Below are 21,392 nucleotides of genomic sequence, written 5' to 3'. Positions count from 1 at the left end.
GCAAACAGGCAGGAGGCTCATCTGATTAAGTGATACCGACTATGGACAATCTAAATGCTAGAGGGCTCGCGAGTGCGTTGCAAGCCTTTAAATACAATTTTATATACAAGTAGGTGACAACTTGTCACGTGTAGATTTTTGCATTCTAAGACATGCTACTTTCTTCACAATGACACTATATGAGCAAGTCTTGGGCAAACAGAAATAAAAAGTTCTTGGTGACACTACAACCTCAGAGGTCGCTTAAACCACTAAGTCAAAACTTCTCTAGTAATGTATTTTTAAAACAGGTTGTATTTACCTGTTTATACCTTAAAGCTTACCTAATAATATGATGGTCTAGACTCTAGACAATAGTAACTAACACAATTCTACGAATATGGACTTATGATTGTCGGCATATTAGACCAGTGCAGATAGCCTTTAAAATAAATAAAAGGAGGAGAATATTATAAAAATTAAAGGAAAAATAATTTACGGGCGATCTGAGGTCGGGAAGGGGTAGGGGGGGAGTTTTAAGGGTAAAAAACGGTTTATCTCGATTTTCGGCAAAACTAAAAGACCTATCGAAGAAAGTTAAATGGCAAAGTTGTAGGTAATAAAAAGATCTAAAACTTTTGTATTATTAATAAAATTTATGTGAAAAATTCAAAAAACCAAGTTTTTGGTTTTGAATTTTTATCTTTTACAAAAAAATTTTTTTTAACGAAATTTGGTGAAAACTTGCCTTTCTATGTCCCAAATACGTTGTAATTTATTTGATTAAAAATATTTATTTTTTCACCTTATTTTGAATTAATATCGAAAAAACACCCGTCAAAATATCAGCTTTTTTCAAAAAGTTGGTGTGCTTTCAGTTCGTTGAAATCTCTACTTTCCTATGGTAAAAATATATATATATATATTACCATAGTAAATCTTCTCAGAAAATGCAAAAAATCGTATGCAGTAACGCCCAGACCCGCCATCTCCTTCCCTACTTCTCTATGAAATACGAAAAAAATATTAATATATTATTACTAAAGGATATTAAAATTTGATAAAATAGTGATACAATATCAAATTACCGGAAACTAAAGGAGTAACGAGAGTTTTTTACGCCGGCTTTTTCTCTCGGCCTACACCCTCTGTCTTCTTTGCTGATGAGTAGGGATGTCTACCGTTTCAAATTTAATGACGTGGAATAAGTGATACCTGTGTTATATTCCATAATAAACATATTTTATTAAACCCTGAAAAATTCGTTAATTCACGTTGCGATTGTTTTTTTTTTTCAGATGATATCCGGCACGTCAGTCTTCTTCATATGCATCTCAGTTCTCTGTTTCTGCCTGAAAACCCATCCCGACCTTCGAGTGACAGAGCCGTACAACATTCTAAATTTCACGTTTAATGATACAGCCGTTGCGACCCTATGGTATGATAACGAGCAGCCACACGTCGCTTTCTTCTACATAGAACTAATTTGCAACGTGTGGTTCACAATTGAACTTCTTGTGAGATCCGTGGTAAGTGACATTTTTGTACTAATATAGTAATAATCTATATATATATATATATATATAACTTTTCTTATAAATCGTTTTCGTAAACTAGACCGTACTGTACCATTGCTCGGAACTCCTTCTCGGGAAAGTTCTCCTTCAGCTTTTTTCCAGCCTTAGTATATAAGGCTTTCTATAAAACAATTTAGAACGTTGCTCATGAATATCACAGCAACACCACTTATTTTATTAGTAATTAACAATAATTCGTTCCGTTCAAAAACAAAGGCATATGCAGAGTTTAAAATTGCGACAAATTTCCTATAATAATTAATTGTTCTAGAAACAATTATTAAAAGGTTACAATTAAAGTAAAAACAATTGAATCTCTAAAATATATACAAGCATGGCATTAAGAATATAATCTTTGATTTCAAGGTAATCCTATAAAGTACATAGTTCTCAATGTGTTCGAAGCTTGGAAGAAATCCGAAACCAATTTGTAGTCACAAGTTGAGTTCGAGTGTCAACAGCCGGTACGTGATCAGCAAGACAGATTCGATAAACACGTTATTCACTTAAAATGGTCTGTACTTTTTGTAAGAGGAAAATTTCAGGCTTTTTTATTATCCGGCAGATTTTTAAGGAAATCGACACGTTTCAAGCCTTCAAAACCACGACAGAAGACTAATTCAAATCAAATCAAAAATCATTTATTCATGTAGGTAACACAATGTACACTTATGAACGTCAGAAAAAAATCGGTTATCTGTAAAGTGGGTTTACTGACAATAGTTGAACGTGACAACGTCATAAAGAAAATACTCATGGAATGGTTGCATTATTCAAAAGATTATTTTTCCGACCCAAATATCGGCCAATAGAATTGCACCATTCGACGTCACGTGGTACAACCTACATGGTATTATACTGATATTTTTTTGTGAAAATTTTCTCTGGTCGTTGCTTCAAGAAAAGTATTAAGTAGTTGTTTTATTCATTATGAAATTCTTATTTGTTAACTGTACATTTCGTCTCATGGTGCAATTCTATTGGCCGACATTTGGGTCGGAAAAATAATCCCCCGAATACCACACGAGCTTCAAAATTATCGGGCATTTCCCTCAAGGTTCCCTGCAAACAAATATAGTCGTCATGACGACTATATTAATTGTTTGCAACGAACCTATCGGGAAATACCCGATAATTTTGAAGCTCTTGTGGTATTATAAGTGAAAATTTAAATTTAATTTATTCATCACAATATAAATCACAATTAAATTGATCAAGTTACATTTATTTGTACGCATAAATACAATTATGTCAAATTGTGCCTCTTTGTCGCTCGTTCCGCGCTCTCGCTTGCACTTCAAGTCTTAAATGGAACGCCTCAGAGGTAACGCCGCAGAGTCTATTATCGCACATTATATGCTTCTAATTTTACATTTACTGCCAGTTCTCAAATCAAGGGTGTATAACGGAAGAGAAGAACTGGCAATAAACTCTCCGCCACTCTTTTTAATTTAATTCTATAAAGTAACATCACTAGCTCCATATTTCCTTAATATAAATTAGATGCCTCGACGTTTGTTCAAGAAATAAAAATGAGATATTAGATTACCCACTTTAAAAATGGACCGTTAATACGTCCCTAACTTGATTCAAGATTGCGAGCGACATTTAACGGAAAATACGTCTGAGTTCAATTGTTTGCGTTTTCCGGTCAAATATAATTTCCGGGTAACTTTTTCAAAGCAATAAAAATATTGGTTCTTGGGAAAGTATTTTGAGGTTTCGCTTTCCGCTGCTTTGGTCGCGAGCCTTTTGTCGGTTTTGACGGCCCTCAAAAGTTGGAGTGGCTTTTATGCACTTAAGATTCTTAAGGGTGAATAAAAATAGAATTCAGAATTATAAGTTAAGATATTTGTTTATATATTTGCTTAATGTTAAATTTGTTTTGGGCCTGATAGCCGTTTTTCATTTTTTGACAAAACACTTTATCCTTAAATTAAAGTTCTTAACACATATAAATACGAGCGAAGTTTATTAGTTTTATAAGATAAATATAAGGGGGAGTAAGGGGAGAACGGAACTAACATCATTCCCGGCCCAATTGTCAACCTCACCTGCACGCGCTACACTGCGGCGATACTTGTATCGTGGTGCTCCCTGCTAGATAACGGACGAGGCTCTGGCGACCGACAATGGATTAGTAAAAGCTACAGCGACCTTGGGAGGAAATAATCCCTTAAAATCTGGGGCTGAAGGCAATGGGAAACCACTGCTCAATAATTTTCCCTAGTAATCAGTAATCATGAAAAAGTCTAATAACAAGACACGCTTCAAGATACTGACGGCCAACTTCTAGTCATGAGAGGCACTAAAAGAAGAAGAAGAAGATAAATATACTCCGTCAACCAAACAATAATTTTTCATAAGTAGGCGAATGCGAACTTAGACCTGTTTTCAGCTTCAGACAACCTGAAAAGGGAGCCTTATAGTTCGGCGAGTACATAGTTTTGAATATGTCTGAAAAGAACAAAATGTGACACTTTCTTTTGCAAACTAGCGAACCGTGGAATCCACTCCCGGTGGTGGTCTTCCCTGAGAGAAATGACTTTCAATTGTTTAAAGTAAGAGTATACTACTACAGTATACTAGAGTACTAGTACACTAGAGTACAGTATACTAGAGACTATGCAAGAGTATACTAGTACATGGTTCATCACCTCATGGCGTCCCGCCCCGTCCTCTGTTTGACCAAACCTTCAAAGGCCGGCAACGCACCCACTAAAAATGGGTATCCATGGGCTGCGATGTCTGCCCTTTTTGGGCTTCCCGTAGGCTCGTTTGCCCACCGATTCTATAAAAAAAAGAACTTTGATGTATGGATTTCTTCGCAGCCCATGTTTCAAACACTTTTTTTACCTGGAACCATTCCAAATATGGCGAAAGCCAATCTTTGTAAATCACCTCAGGTTGTATAAAGCAATAATATGGCTATCAGCCAGATTCCTTTCACTATTAATAGTGTCTGATTCCTATACTTAAATATTTTTAGTATACTTCTATTTATGTTAGTTGTTCTTTCTATTATAATAAAACGTCTCCTATGAAGCTATTTAAGAACACTAACTTCTATTTCGCCTATTCGTGATATGAATGCTATGATTCCTTCTTGAATAAATCATTCGGTGTTTCATTGCGAGGTGCGATGCCCAATACTATTTTGAAATTAATTATAAAAAAATGTTATTACCCACCTTAATTTGTCTGTAAAGAATTTAATCGAACACAATTTTTTACAATTTTGCTTGTCACTTATGTAAAGATTTAATCTTCGAATATAGCATCTTATTGATCTTCATTTTAAAATGGGCAATTAAATTCTCATTCTCCTTTCTTGGCGAATCCTTTAAGGTCTGCCTTGCGATTCTGTAACTCACTTTTCGAACTCTCACAGCGGTTTTTGCAGCGGCGGTCGCGCTCAAATCAGTCGTAAAGCAGTCATTTTACAATTTGGCATTCTGATAATCAATAAACTACAAGCTCCCTCCTTATCAGTTACAGAATCGCAAGGCTGCAGTGAGGGTATGGAATTCACTTCCCGTCCCTATCCCCTTAGCTCTTTCTCTATCTTCCTTTAAATCTCTACAAGCATCACATCGTATCCCTAACTTTCGTACTAAGTTGAAATTATCGTTTATATAATATGTTTTAATTGCTGTACTTTGTTATATTACTTTTGTCATAGTAATTTAATGTCTTATGTAGTTTTGCATTTCTTGCGCTTACCTTATCTAATTTTTTTTTCTCACGATGGTTGCCTGGGAATGATCGCTCTAAAGCGATAAGGCCGCCAGTTGCCCTCCTTTTTATGTAATTATTTTCATTGTACTTTATTTCTGTATTACTGCGAAGTTTCAATTAATAAAAATAATAATTAAGAAATTCTTAACTCAAATATAGTAGCGGCTATCTGTGCTGCCTCTACCTTTGTTATATGTGCTTTGAAGTATTGTTCAGAAAGTTGCAGAATCCACAATTATGTCCTCGACGACTGGCGTTCCACGATAAAGCGTTCTTTAAAGCCAGTAAAGACGATTCCGAACTTAGGGCATATTTTCAAATGCCAGCAACACACCTGTGACTCCGGCTGGTGCCCATAGGAGGCACTTTATTAAAAAAAATATGACGAACTATTAAAAAGTAATCATTACTTTCAAAAGCTCGCTTACTACTCAGAAAAAAATATTTCACGAGTATTATAAACCAAATACTTTATTAACATATTAAACGCTTTCAGCTGGCAAGTATATTGAAAATGCTTTAAAAAATTCTCTTCGTTGAATTTTAATATCGGTCGCTATTAACGCGGGCTTGGTATAATTAAAAATTAATTACTTTGATATTTTTCTAAGTGTTAAGGGTTAAGGGTCTGCTTGTGTTTTTACCTGTGTTTAGTTTATCGTGGAGAGGTTTCTTTAGGAAATACTTAAATATATAAATACTCAGTTTAAGATAAAGTTATAAGGAACCACAAATGTGTCTGTTAGGTTGATAAATATAACCAAAAATTTATATGAATAAATATAGTTTAAAAAAACTAAAAAACACGCTTTTAAAGCACATCAAACTAAAATGTGAAAAATTATTCCTAATTTAGGCTGAAAATGGTAATGAACAAAAAATTGGTTGCTCGATAGACGAAAAATATGGCACAGAGCGCCCCACGCTTTTTCACAATAATACCAGTATTTTTTGTTCATTACCATTTTCAGCCTAAATTAGGAATTATTTTTCACTTTTTAGTTTGATGTGCTTTAAAAGCGTGTTTTTTAGTTTTTTTAAACTATATTTTTTTTTAGTTAATTTTTTTTTATTTTTTTCATTTTTTTTTTCGGATTATTGCATTGTCATCGATCTTTGACAGGTGCGCAAAGTTTGAATTAAATCTGTCCGTTAAAAGTGGGTCAAAATCGAGTCCGAAGAAGTCGGTTAAATACATACATACATACATACATACATACATACATACAGGTGAAGCTAATATAAAGCGTGTAAAAAGAAATGATTTTGTTTATTTTCGTCTGCATGAATAGATGCATGTTGTTCCCACGAGAATGTAAGTGCGTGCTCCTATTTCATCATGCCCTCTGCTGATGGAGGACAAATGTTTGTTTGGTCTTAGAGGGTGATTTCACGGTTATGTGACCTTTACTACTGTTTAAATAGTGTCTTACATACTCCAAAGGTAGTTAAAAAATTACCCTTATAAGCGGACCACAAAAAGTCCGTTGCAAAAAAAACGGGTTGCACTCCGGGAGTGCCGGCAGAAGTGAAAACTTGAATATTAACGTTGTGCATTTTTGATATTTTGGAATGGTTAGGGAATAATTTTGCACGAATTGCTTTAATTATCAGTATAAAAGTACTATCAATTATGTGGAAGAATACAATATTTATTTATTGCGCTATCGTACACAAACATGACAATTTATATTACATTAAATACGCCGCGCCAGCTGTCTACTCTCCAACCGTCTTACGAATTTTCGATCAGGTCACGTGTCCTGACGCGAGTTTAACATTTTTTATCCATTCCAAAAAAGTGTACAACGCCGCTAAAGAAGTTTTCATTTAAAAAAAACCTACACAAAAAAATAAAATTAGTATTAAATAATTCAATTAAGAAAATTCACTATTTTTCAAGTTGCCATTTTTTATTCGTGTCAGTCTGACCAAATCGTTAATAATAAAGCTTTAGACGTTTCGCAAAATTAAACCTTGATGTATTGACTTAAGGTCCAATTCCACATGCATTAATGTATCTGAGGAAAGAAACAAATGAATTAAAACCGGAACTATATAGCACGAAGGTTCATAATCCTATAAAATAACATCCGACTTACGAATTTTCGGTCAGGTGACGTGTCCTGACGCGAGTTTAAATTTTTTACCCGTTCCAAAAAAAGTGTACAACGCCGCTAATAGAGTTTTCACTTCAAAAATTAAACGTTTCGTCGAAAATTTCCACATTAAACGAATACGCAGCAAAACCAACATTTTAAATTAAGTCAATTCACGAGTATTTTCTCTCGTAATATTCTTGTACGAATTCGTTAAAACAACTTTGTACACATGCGGCTCAATGATACGACAGACGTGTTTGTTTTCGTGTTTTCATTTATTTTCGCACGTCCATGCATTGCTAACATACCATTTAAATGAAACCCTTTTTTCCTATGATGAGAATCCTCACTCAGTTGAAGACATCGATTATATAGGGTTGAGTAACTATTGTGTGATTTTTCATAAAAGAAATTACTCTTCATATAACGATGATGTAAATTGATTCTTAATAATTAATTTAAAAAATAATTTTAAGTGTACAAGCCACACTAGACGAATCATGAAATTAATTTTGTTTTTTACTTCGTGTATATATGTGTGTTAATGTGTTAGTACAGTCACTTCACTTCAATTCCCGTATCATCTGAATAAATTCAGTTTTGCTAATGAGCTGCTTATATTACTTATGATTAAATTGTCTTTTGTTATATTACTTAGTTTAATTCGTAAAATTACTGTATTTTAACTAATCATATTCAGTCTCGTTGAATCTTCAAATTGCTAGCATTAATTGTCCTAAACATATATCGTTATTGCGTTTTCGTAAAATTCAATAAAATAATTTCCTCAGATTTCTGTATCTGTTTCATGATCATTTGTCAATCTAATAAGCAAGTAGGTGATGGGCGTCCTTTGTCACACGCGCCATCGACATTTTGGGTCTAAGGCAAGCCGGTTTCCTTACGATGTTTTCCTTATCCGTTCAAGAGAATGTTTTTTTTTTTTTTTTTTTTTTTTATATAACGGGGGGCAAACGGGCAGGAGGCTCACCTGATGTTAAGTGATACCGCCGCCCATGGACACTCTCAATGCCAGAGGGCTCGCGAGTGCGTTGCCGGCCTTTTAAGAATTGGTACGCTCTTTTCTTGAAGGACCCTAAGTCGAATTGGTTCGGAAATACTTCAGTGGGCAGCTGGTTCCACATAGTGGTGGTGCGCGGCAAAAACTGCCTTGAAAAACGCTCAGTTGTGGAACGGCGGACGTCGAGGTGATACGGGTGGAATTTCGTATTCTGTCTCGACGTCCGATGATGAAATTCAGCTGCAGGTATTAATCCGAACAACTCCTCTGAACACTCTCCATGGTAAATGCGGTAGAAGATGCAGAGTGACCCCACATCTCTACGCAACGCCAAAGGATCAAGCCGCTCGGAGAGGGATTGGTCGTCGACGATTCGAACCGCTCTGCGTTGTATACGGTCAAGTGGAAGGAGCTGGTACTGGGGAGCCCCCGCCCAGAGGTGAGAGCAGTACTCCATGTGGGGCCGAATTTGCGCTTTATATAGTTGCATGCGGTGGCCCGGAGTAAAGTACCGCCTCGCCTTGCTGAGCACACCAAGCTTTTTGGAGGCTAATTTAGCCTTTCCCTCCAAGTGGCCGCGAAACTGAACGTCGTTCGATATATCAACGCCAAGTATTCCAATGCTGGCTGTGGCTTTAAGAAGAGTGTTTTCGAAAAGAGGAGTAGCGACAAAGGGTGTTTTTTAGCGGAAAACGCGCAAACTTGTTTGTTAAATATGCCGGGATAAGAATTGCTCGCTGAAGCCACTAGGCCAAAACGACACTGCTCTTTCGTAATATTCACGTCAATATAAACGGTAATATGAACATCAATCTATTAAAAGTCGTATTTTAAATTGCAAATCAGCATAGATAAAATAATTTCTCGCCTTGACACATTTCAACTATTCATTTCAGAGCTTTTTAATTTGCATGTTACAATTAGAGGCATATTCAGCCGAGTTTCTAAAGCCACAATACTGAAATATGAATAATTTATAGTACTCGACAATTATTAGAAGTCATATAATTCTCTATATATTCAAAAGCTGACACTCTCCTTTTATTAGCCGCCATTATATTTTTTATAATCTAATATAAAATACAACTTTTTGGAACTGGCGAAATAAATATCATTCTCTTGCAAAGTTTTAATTGTTAATAATCTTTAATAACAATAAATAGCCTGTACTTTGGTTGGCTCTATGGTACACTTTGTTTTTTTTTTATAACACGTGGGGCAAACTTGCAGGAGGCTCATCTGATGTTAAGCGATACCGTTGCCCATGGATACTCTTAATGCTGCGTGCGTTGCCGGCCTTTAAAGAATTGGTAAGCTCTTTTCATGAAGGACCCTAAGTCGAATTCCTCTGCTCTCAATAAATGACTGCATTTGTAAGATGTTTAATAAAATTAATCACTAATTATATAAAAAGATTCCTGTGTATAATTATATATTTTAACAAAAAAGTTTACGTTATTAACCCAGAAATTTTAATTTCTCAAAACTCTACAATTACTGAGCGTAGCGGAGCGTACTACCGTAGCCATTTCGCAGCATATTGTAGCACTTACGTAGCCGATCTACGTTCGTAGCGCTGCAACAATGAGAGGCGCAAGTATTTTTGACTGAAATAATACTTAATTTTTTTTTATTTATGAAAAGTATAATAGAAAAGTGATGCGTTTCATTAATTTTAAACAATTGAACAACTATGGTATGATTAAAAAGACTATATTATGTGTGCATTTTATTTCAACAATTTGAAGATATAATAATTATACATATATTATTTATGTATAAGATAACAAATAAAGATACTTCAAATGTGGAAGTAAGTTCGTTGAATATAAAAAAACATATTTGGAACCAGCTGCCCACTGAAGTATTCCCGAACCAATTCCACTTAGGGTCCTTCAAGAAAAGAGCGTACCAATTCTTAATAGGCCGGCAACGCACTGGCAAACACTCTGGCATTGAGAGTGTAAAAAAACAACTCTTTTTCTTCTTCTTCTTTATTTATTTACTGCTTACTTAAATTAAATGTAAATGTTATTATGATTCCAATTAAATTCAAATGATTTCCATAGAGAGCTATCATTATATGTCAGACATTTTAAATTTAGAACATTAGTTCTTAACAATTATTGCATTTCATTCATTTTAAACAACTAAAAAAACGAGAAAATAAAGAGTAAAGTAATTAATTAAAGCAATAAATTGCCACACAAAGCCACGCAAACATTCGTGCCACTTGTTGCAGCGTCTTAAGTCGTAAAGAACAATATTTTTATTGTCTCTTATTACTTTTAGATGGAGAAAGGAATTTTATTTATGAGCTTAGTGTTTTGATAGTTCATATGTACATAATAGCAATATGAAATATGTCTTCATAATTATTTACCAGGTTTAAATAACTTTTGATATATGTTGTCACTTCTTGGGTCTAAATAAGTACCTTGAAGGATAACCGGCTTGTGGGATTACAGTCGCAAATAACTGGTAGTGTTCACGCCATCCAAGTACCTATAGTCCTCTCTGTTCTCATTTTCTGTCCGTACCGTACCTATTCCCTAAACATCGATCTCTCTTGCCATACCCAAGTGTAGGAGGTCCCCATTATTCATGCGCCCGCGCTGCTGAGAAGACTTGTAACCGCCGACGGAAGGTAACGCTTCTTGTCCTTACTTTTGTCTTTTATTTGTGGTCTTCTCCCACGGAGACAGGTGAAAAGACGGAGGATCAGTGAGTGGCATTTTCATATTTTCACGGCGCATTCATAGACATAGACATATAATTTATTACAAACAAAAACACACACAAAATAATAATAATCAAAGAAAAAAATTAAATCAAAAATATAATGAGAGGTATAAAAAAAACCCTTTTCCCATTCGGTTCGTTTCAAGTGTGTGCTGTGGCTGTAATTGGCCCTGGCTCTGCATTATGCTGAGGAGAAGAATGTTCCACAGCGCTGGTCATTCTGCCAAAGACCACAGCAGCTAGTTTGCACCTCATTCGCAAAAAAAGAAAGAAAATGAATGTAATAATACTTAGTAAAAAAATATAATAATAATATTAGTAAAAGTAAGCAGTGTTAGTAATGAAGTCTTGTGTAAAGATGTATAGTAAATAAAATAAATTAAAAAAAAATTAAAATTTTTTTTTGTTTCTGTTTGGGCGGATCAAATTTAATTCGTGGGATTTTTGTTGAGGCAGTAGATCTCTTTATCTTATCTCTTGATCTCGTAATCTTATTCCACTTGCCCCTAGGTCTACCTTTCTTTGTCTTCGCTACAGTAAGCTGACATTATCTAGGCTAAAATAATATATATGTAATTGAATAGTGTATGTATCCAAACGAAAACATTTACCTCAATTACCGTGGCTACCAAGCCGGGACTATGAGTGTTAAATAATTACAAAACCTCACGTAATAAATAAATGTCAAACCAGTACCGTATATCAATTTGTCTGCTGGTTCATTTAACCTGCTACGCGCTTTGATGTCGTTTTTGTCGAAATCCAAGGCTTTAAGGAAAATTGTCAAAAAATATTCGCTTCAAAGTGTTAACAATGGAGGTTATTTACAAATGGAAATGAAATTATATTTTTTAAGGATTCATGAAATTTTATTATATCGTAAGATCTATGGCAAATTTCACCATGTACCTGATCCTTGCGTTATAGAAAGAGCACTTTGATAGTGTTTTATAACATAGTAACACATTTTAAGCACACAAATTGAATTTTCTGGAAGTAATCACTTGAGAGCAATGAGTCTGTTACTATTTTAGTGTTTTCTTTGTATTCATTCTTGTATACAAATAAATACAACCAAACTATATATTGGTGATAGAACAGTGATTCGACAAATTTAGCTTAGTTTTGAATGAGTAGAAGTCTTATTCTTTAGTATTTAACTTCCCTTTCGCCGACCACGATTGCTGGAAAGCTCTTTAAACGTCTAGTTAGCTAAATACAAAGCTGAGTTTCGGAAGAAATAAAAAAATCGTGCCAAAATACACTTTTAGTTGAATCACCAAAACATTATCAAAGATTTCAAAAAACGGATTTTCATAAGTTTCCGACCAATATAACGTAACGAAGCATGAACTAAAGTGAGTAAGTAGTGAAGCTTGACTTTGATAATACAACCTAGTTTATTCTAATTTTTGATTTTGATTACATTTTTGCCAATTGTATTTGTTATCAGTTACGTCCTCAATTTTATAATTTTGTAGTGAGTGTTTTGTGCGTTTTGTGAACTATTGTCAGGCAAAGTATTAGTATATTATCAATCTAACCTCTAATTGTTCCCAAACTAATATAATTTCTCCATATCCTTACGACTGACAATTTTGTGTCTTTCTTCTTGTTAAGGATATATCGAAACGAGGTATGTACTAAGGGCTTATTATTTTACAATAAATTTTTTATCAACTATTACAATATTGTTCGAAAAAAAAATCGCTTACGGTTGGCGCTAGCTATGTCACGGCCATTTTTTAACAAACGTCGCTTTTTCGGTGGTTGTATGTTGGAAATAAGTAATTCAAGTATTACGGCACGCAATTTTGGAGATTATTCCCCACCTCCCCCTTGTAACGCGCCGTAACGTAATAGTAAAACGTTTCGTGACCACCCAGTGACTCTTTATACCTAAAAGTTACCATTAAGTATTGGAAAGTCGAAAATAATATTAACAATAACGCGTAATTCAATCCCCGCCCCGCATCGTAACGTTTTACAAAAGGACCCCCCCCCTCCCAAAATTCGTTACGTAATACTTGAACGCTCTAAACCAGCTTCACATGAAGTATTTCCGAACCAACTCCACTTAGGGTCTAAGAAAAGAGCGTATCAATTCTTAAAAGGCCGATAATGCACTCGCGAGCTCTCTGGCATTGAGGGTCCATGGGCGGTGGTATCACTTAACATCAGGTGAGCCTCCTGCCCGTTTTCTTCTAGTAAAATTGCGAAAATTTAAAAAACATATGACAATTTTAATACCTTTAATGACAAAGTCGCTGCTAGCACATTCTATAAATAATTAAAAAAGGCTTTTAAAGTTAATTCTTTCTCGCAATAATTAAGATCAAAGATAGAGCTTTTCCATTTGTTTCCTCAATTATCTTAATTAATTTGATTAAACGTATTTTAATCTTGGATAAGATCAATTTAGTAATTGCTTAATCTCTAAATGGGTTATTTCATCTATAGCTTTCAAACCGCTAAGCAAAATTTAAAGAACTTTGTTAGTGATATGAAATTAAATTCAGTTTTTTATAACATAACATATTTTCTTTATAATGGATTGAACTGAAAGTTTGATTATTTGTAAAGATTTTAATAACGTGACCTATGTACGAGTACTTATTAAGTAATAAGTGTATTTGTACCTTTCTAATTATAAACACTAAAGTCAGACTATATTGTTTTGATGAAAGCGTTGTCTCTTTTCATTATAGAGAAAACCCTATATGAGTAATAAAGACAAAGGTGTATTGTAGAACAATGTAACTAGACCCATTTAGTTCTTATAAGAGGTTAATTCAGATCTATATAGCTTACTGCCTGAAGCGACCCGCCTCTTTAGTCCCTCAAGAAAAAAGATATCGAGCATTAGGGAAAACGTTTTTGAACAACAAACGAATTTTGAAAATGAACAAGTAGAATTTTAAATTATTAAAACAAAATTAAAAATTTTGATCTCGTATTGCGACCAAAAACTTGGGACATTCTAAAAAATTTCTTATTTTATGTTCACCATAATGATCTTTTTAGCTAGTTAATTCATACCTGGTTTAACAAAATTAAGTGTATTGATGTCTTCGTATAACTATTATCAAAAACGTATCCAACCTACATCCCTCAAATCTAAAAAAAACTCATCAAAGCCAGTAGCTATTCTAAATTCAAATAAATTCTTTATTTGAACTTAATCTAATCTTGCAGTATATAAATCTGTTAAGAGCGTTGCAGCAGGCGACTGTGAAATTCGATAGATTCGCTTCACGGCACTCCCTTTGTTGAACTCAAAGAGATTTCAGAAAGCTCGGCCTGTTTCGCGTAAGTACTTAGGCTTGAAAGTGGAACTTTATAACTATGTACACAACATATTAATATATTGTATATATATAGTTCAACCTGGATAGTGTCATAAAGGACCAACTAAATACGACGAGGACTTAGTGTATAAGGGTTATATTGAATATAATTGGTACTAAACAATGTTTAAATACAACGATGATGATATTTTTCTATATATACAGGGTGGTCAAAAAGTCGTGGATCAAATGCAAATAGGGGATAGATGAGGTCATCAGCTGCAAAAAATTGTTCTACGGGAGGTCTCTAAGCTCAACCCCTGCAGAGTTATAATTTATTTTGCGTTTTATAAGAAAATTGTCTTTTTTTACTAATTCTAAATAATCTATCATAAGTCCGAATCGTTGTAGTTGTTTTTTCGTCCTAGAAAGATATTAGAGCGACTCATGGCCATGTGTAATACCTTTTCAGAATACATATTAAATGCGCCAAAACTTGTAATACAGGGTCACTTTTCGGTAGAGTAATTTTTTTCAGTGGGGTCCGAAGTAAACAAAAAGTTTTGATTTGAAAAAAAAAATTATATCGTATAACTTAATATTATATTCAATACACTCAATAAACAACTATAAATAGAAGAACTCATCAGTACCAATCTAGTAGACATTATGAAAAAGAAACAGGATGTAGATTTCTTCGAATTTAAAAAAAAAGTCAATTTTCTTATAAAACGCAAAATATATAATAACTTGCTTAGAGACCTCCCGTAGAACCATTTTTTGCAGCTGATGACCTCATCTATCCCCTATTTGCGTTTGATCCACGACTTTTTGACCACCCTGTATATTAATAGTACATTAAGGTACTAAATTATTGCAATTTATTGTAACCTACCTTGGTTGACGTTCATAATTGTACATTGTGTTACCTAATATAAATAATTTCGACTATTTTGACTTTTGATTCATTTCTTTAATGATTTTTATTTTTACTGACAAGTAGGTAAACAGTGCCTTTCAATGTTCATAGCCGTGATTTGAATGTACGACCTCAGGATTGAGATTTGCAAGCTCAAGACATCACTGCTCATAAGTAACTAAACTTATTTAAGTATAAATTTAATTCGTTGTTATATTCAAATGGATTCACGACGCCTTGGGTCGCAATTAATTTATTTATTCGTATTACTTCCGTCAAATTTACACAGCCTTACGTGGTAATGTTACGCATGTGTTATCGTTAGGGCTACGTACTAAAGCGTTTGAACGCCGCGACTTTCAGCTGTTTTTAAAGAGAAATAATCACTATCTATGTATATTAGCCAAAGGTTTTGTCACATGCAAGTTTTATAAAACACAAATTAAATTTTAGTTTAAATAGTGTCAGTATATTTTGTAATAAAATTTCCAAGAATAATAATATTTGTTTATAAAAAAAGGTATTTATAAATTTAATTAAACATATATTTGTCACTCAGTTGACACAGATACTCTCTCACTCTCTCTACATGTCTGAACGTCGTGATTAGCATCGAAATATCTAGAGCGGACAATCTGTTTTCACCGGTTTCTGTCCAGCGCCTCTCTTACAGTGTATAGTTTTGAGGACGATGAGTCTTTCACTTGATCGGTCCATCCGGTTGATGAACGGCAAAATCTTTTGCCTTCTCTTCCCAACCACAATCAGTTTCTCCAAGTCTCATCGCCTCTGTGCATTGTATGGCCAAAATAAGATATAATTCGCTGTTGGTATACGACACAAATACTAAAATATTGCAAATGTCAAAGTTTATAAAACAGTTTCTAATTATGGCTATAAAACCAAAGACCAAACTCAATATTTAAAATTGCAAACGAAATCACTATCAAAGCAATTTGTTTATTTAGTCATTACAATAGCAATCTCATTTGTATGCAAATAAACGTTTTCGGTCTGAAGCGCCTTTACGTCGGTAACCTAATCACACCCTCGTTATCTCAGGCTTTAGTACTTTCCTTTTAGGGACTTGAAAAACGTACCTTGAAAGCCTTCAAAGAGCAAAATCAAAAGGATAGAATTTATACTGATATTCCAGTTTAAAAATGTAATGATTTTTCTAATAGAACGAGGCATATGATTAAGGCAGTGATGTTTCAAAGGTCAAAAATCATTTATTCATATAGGTAACATGATCCACATAACATCTTAAGTAATAAATAATAATAAAATGCATTAAAAACAAAGATTTGTTCTCTATCAGCAGGAGGCATGATGAAATAGGAACACGCAAATACATTCTCGTGGGAACAATACGCAAATACATAGTCGAAATAACTAACATCACCGCATGCACAAATTCAAGTACGACCAGTCACCACAAGTAGCACCCGTTCACGAGTATGACGCATGGTCATGGTGTGAATATTAACTCACAAGATTATCCATTGTATTTTATTTACGAGTATCACAAAGGAAAATTAACTTAAATAAAAATAATACTCGCTAATAAGCGCAAAACATCATTTATTTCACGAGCTATATCTTGAATTCTAAGTGAATTTTACCTATAAGTTTGATTTAACATTTTTATTGAGTTTAATTTTTGTTTTTGTCCACAAATTACGCATAAAGAACCGATGACGTGTAGGAACACGTTCTAGTCTAAAAAGATAAATTATTAATGAGGAACGCCTCTGGATTATTTTTTATTCCTTGAAGTGTTATTCAAAGCTCTCAACTCCAACTCATCTCTACCAGAATCGCGAGAAACTTTAAATAACGCTAAATTGAAAATGTTTAGTTTTATATTTTACGAAATCTGCAATAATACTTTTCTATAAGAAACAAAACTTGACTCTGGATCGACGCCAGAGCAATAAGGACTCAATGAATCGTATAAATTCACTTTGGAAATAACTGTGAATAAGCAGTTATATTCAATAGCTATTGACTGTTATTTATTAGTGGAATTTAAATTTGATTCACTCTGTGATATTTCTTGATAATGGCCATTAAGGCAGTTTAGTTTAAAAGCCTTTGTGATAAAAATATATTTTTCAATACACTTTTTAACGCAGTGCAACAAGGGATTATTTATAGTGCACAATGAACACGTTAGCAATAACGTAAGGGTAATCTTGATATGTGTCAGGCAGGCTTATCACCCTTTTTTTGCTAAAAAAAATTATCACAAAAACAAATGCAATCTGAACCCAACCAACGTTATGAATGAATGCAGTACTGCTGCATGGGAAATTTCAGCGACTTTTGCCTAATCTTAGACCTCAAAAGAATGCTTGCTGGACAGAAATTTCGCGCTGAAGAGGTAATCACCGAAACAGAAGCCTGTTTTGAGGCTAAAGACAACTTCATTACTTACACTGCTAACTTTTACAATTTTTTTTTCTACTAAGTATTATAACATTCCTTTTCTTTCTTCTTTTGCGACTGAGGCGCAAACTAGCTGCTGTGGTCCCTGGCAGAATGACCAGTGCTGTGGATTTTGCTCCACAGCATAATGTTGAGCCAGGGACAATTACAACCACGGCACACACGCATTACACACTTGAAACGAACTGAATGGGAAAAAGGATTTTTATAAAGAATATATCTCATTATTTTTTTTATTAAATTTTTTCTTTGATGTTATTTTGTGTGTTTATGTGTGTGTGTTGTTGTTAGTAATAAATGTTATGTCTGTCTGTCAAATCATACTCTAAAAATGCTATCGTATGTTATGTTGTTATTATTTAATAATGAAATGAAATAATATTAATATATAAAATAATTTTTCTATATTTTTCGAGCCCGACTTTTCAGCACACCTTACTTAAAATTGAATAAATATATAAAAGCGTTTAAGTATATTAAACATTTAAATAGATTAATTTTTAGACATAAATAAAATAGTACTGTATTTGGGTATATATCAAGAATTAGAACTTCAAAATCACTGTTATTTATCATTTAATATTTTATCGTATATCAAGAATTGCATCATTGAACATGTTTCACTACAATTTGTTCCAGCATATTGAATTTCTGATAACGCTTTTATTACTACCATTTATTATAGAATTCCTTGTCTGTTACGGTAACTAGGGAATTGGATATTTTGTTGAAGTATATTTATTGTTTGTAAAGACCTTTTTCACATTTTAGGGGCTTGTAATTAGCGTTTACGATGCTACAAACGGTGATTATATATGCCCCGGAGAACTATTTTTATAAAACATAGCTTTTTTGCTGTGTACTCTTTTGTTTCATTGTCAGCGTTAATAACTTGTTTTTTAAAGTGAAACTTTTATTACATCGTCTCAAACTTTTTCATCTGTGTGTCGCATGTCGCGTGACGGTCGGCCGCGGAGTAGGGATAAAGTGAAAGGCGCTCGTCATAGCAGCCAAGGCCAATATGGCGGTACCTATAGTTCGCAGCAGTTGACCGTGTAGTGTATACATATATATAGACTATTATTTGATATATGTATATAATCTTAATGGAATATTATTCCAAAAAAATTTAGTTAAATGTCTATAATGTGAAAAAAAGTTGCACTTTTACCGTGGTTTAATAAAACCACACAATCCTTTTTTTTTATATGCAAACAAACACAAACACTTTGAATAAAGTATCACTTCAAGATTAGTATTGTATGTTTTCATAATGAAGCTTTGAAAGGGTTAACTACTAAAGGCGTTTAAACATTAGATGCTACAGCTTTTCTGAGAAAATGTGTTTTTAGATGACTCAGAAGTAGCTACTGTATTGTTATGTTTATCAATACTTTAAATTTATATACGTTCTAAATATATAATACATCTCTCTTTTGTTTCAGGTAGCTCCAAACATAATCGATTTCGTGAAATCCCCAGTGAATATAATAGACTTCATTGCCACACTAAGTTTCTATTTGGACGTTGTAGTAGAATTGGCCGTAGTGAGACGAAAAATAGACAAATCAGATATACTAGAATTTATATCGATCGTGAAAATATTGCGTTTGTTCAAACTGACGAGGCACAGCCCGGGTTTGAAGATATTGGTGCATACGTTCAAGGCGTCTGCGAAAGAATTGACACTTCTTGTGTTTTTCCTTGTGTTAGGAATCGTGATATTCGCCAGCTTGGTTTATTATGCTGAGAAGTCACAAGTAAGTATATATACACGATTTTGTAGTCTATATTGTAATGTATTTGTTAAATAAATATGATCCCGGGAAATGAAAGTTTAAGTATGATAACTGAGTAGTACGTTTTTTTATAAAAATAAATCGCAAAATATGTTGCTAAGCGCAAAACTCGAAGACTGCTGGATGAATTCGAGTATTTTTTTTATATATTTCTTGAACTGTGAGGGTTTTTATGGAAAAAAAAATGAAAAATGTAGTTTTATTTAGACACGTTTTTTATGCATAGCAAAAAGTTTCATATATTGTATGTAGGAACAAAAAGGAAGGCTTAGTAAAAAAAAATCATATAATGGCGAAAATAGTTCGTGGGGCAGCTAGTTTATTCTAATAAAGTTAATAAACAATATATATGTTATGCTACGCCTTTAAGTTAGCAGCAGGTACTTTAACTAGGAAAACTCGAGGTATATTATGTACCTACAAATGTTTTGATTAAATTAGTTGGCAAAACATTATATAACAATTTAAGTAATGAATCTTAGCACAATATACTAAACTTTATACTGTGATTAGTTTCCTTAAACTTTCGTGTTAGCGATGTGCTTATCGGGGTTGGAAAAAAATTTAGTGTAACATTTTTCGGTTACGCGTCACATGTTTCGGTTACGCGTCACATTTGACCGTTACGCGCGTCTTTTTCTCGTCCCTACCACGGTTGATTCGAAGAGATTCTAAACCATTTATAACAAAAAAATATAATAACTATAACAATGATACTAAAAATTATATTACAATTTATGAAATTCTGTAATAATCTTAGTGGTAATAAGGTAAAATGAAATAATTGTATTATTTGTATTCAAGTCTGTGATATTAAAAGCCTTTTGTTCAACTTTATCTAATTTAACTTTATTTAACCAATTTCTGTAAAGTTAGTTGCATATAGATAATTTTTCGAAAAATAAGGTCATAAAGAAGTTTCACTTCTAACGTGTGTACACTAGTACACGTACATTTTTAATTTATTTATATATAGCCATGGCTCCTCAGCCAATTAATAGCAGATCTAACTAAGCCTTTAATATAAATTTAGTATTATTTATAATACATTTGCTTAGAAACCCTCCTATTTGCCTGTATAGCGTACAGTAATTACGTATATATTTATTGTAAAAAGGGTTTCGTTAACAAATATTTTGCGATGTCATTTTTTTTTAAAATCCGCCCATGGGCACTAACATTGCCAGAAGGCTCGCAAGTGCGTTGCCGGCCTTTTAAGAATTGGCCCGCTCTTTTCTTGAAGTACCCTAAGTAGTAATTGAGAAGTAGCGTAGAATTGAATAATACGAAGGGCTGTGCGACCAGCACCGCTGAGCGTCCCGCTGTGGTAACGCCGGGGTAGTTTCTTTTTGTTCTGTACTTTCATATTTTTTGGGGACGGGGGATGGGCTCCGGGAATTTCTCACTGCACGAAACGCGAGAACAATAAGGCGATAATTGCATCATATCACACCAGAAAATAAATATGAGATATTATTATCAATCAAAGAAAAGAAATATAGGCTCTTCGGCACACCTGCTAATTTTATACTAATGCCTTGTAATTTTTCTTGACAACAGATTAACTTGGCCCATTTACTTTAAATCCTTAAATCTTTATAATTGCGACTATTAATAATAAATTTGGATAAATGTTTGTTAGGAACGATACTTTAAAAGATTCTATATTATACAAGCTCAAAGCCTGAAATATATATTGCGAAATAAAGCCAGCTACTTTTCAAGTCAAAGTCAAGTCAAAAATCATTTATTCATGTAGATAACACAATGTACACTT

General features: G+C 33.6%; 1 protein-coding gene across 1 annotated transcript in view; it reads left to right on the top strand.

Moving 5' to 3' along the window:
- LOC125060714 (potassium voltage-gated channel protein Shaw-like) overlaps positions 1-21,392 on the top strand; it is a 147,543-nt gene that overhangs the window by 86,567 nt on the left and 39,584 nt on the right. Inside the window, exons 5-6 of the mRNA XM_047665736.1 lie at positions 1,278-1,508; positions 19,262-19,576. Of these exons, the coding sequence (XP_047521692.1) occupies positions 1,278-1,508; positions 19,262-19,576 (546 nt within the window). The remainder of the gene's footprint in view (positions 1-1,277; positions 1,509-19,261; positions 19,577-21,392) is intronic.

Source organism: Pieris napi, chromosome 22 (genome assembly GCF_905475465.1).
Source record: "Pieris napi chromosome 22, ilPieNapi1.2, whole genome shotgun sequence".
In the NCBI taxonomy this organism is placed as follows: Eukaryota; Metazoa; Arthropoda; class Insecta; order Lepidoptera; family Pieridae; genus Pieris; species Pieris napi.
The sequence above is the reverse complement of the archived record's forward strand: the minus strand, read 5'-3'. Positions and strand labels throughout refer to the sequence as shown.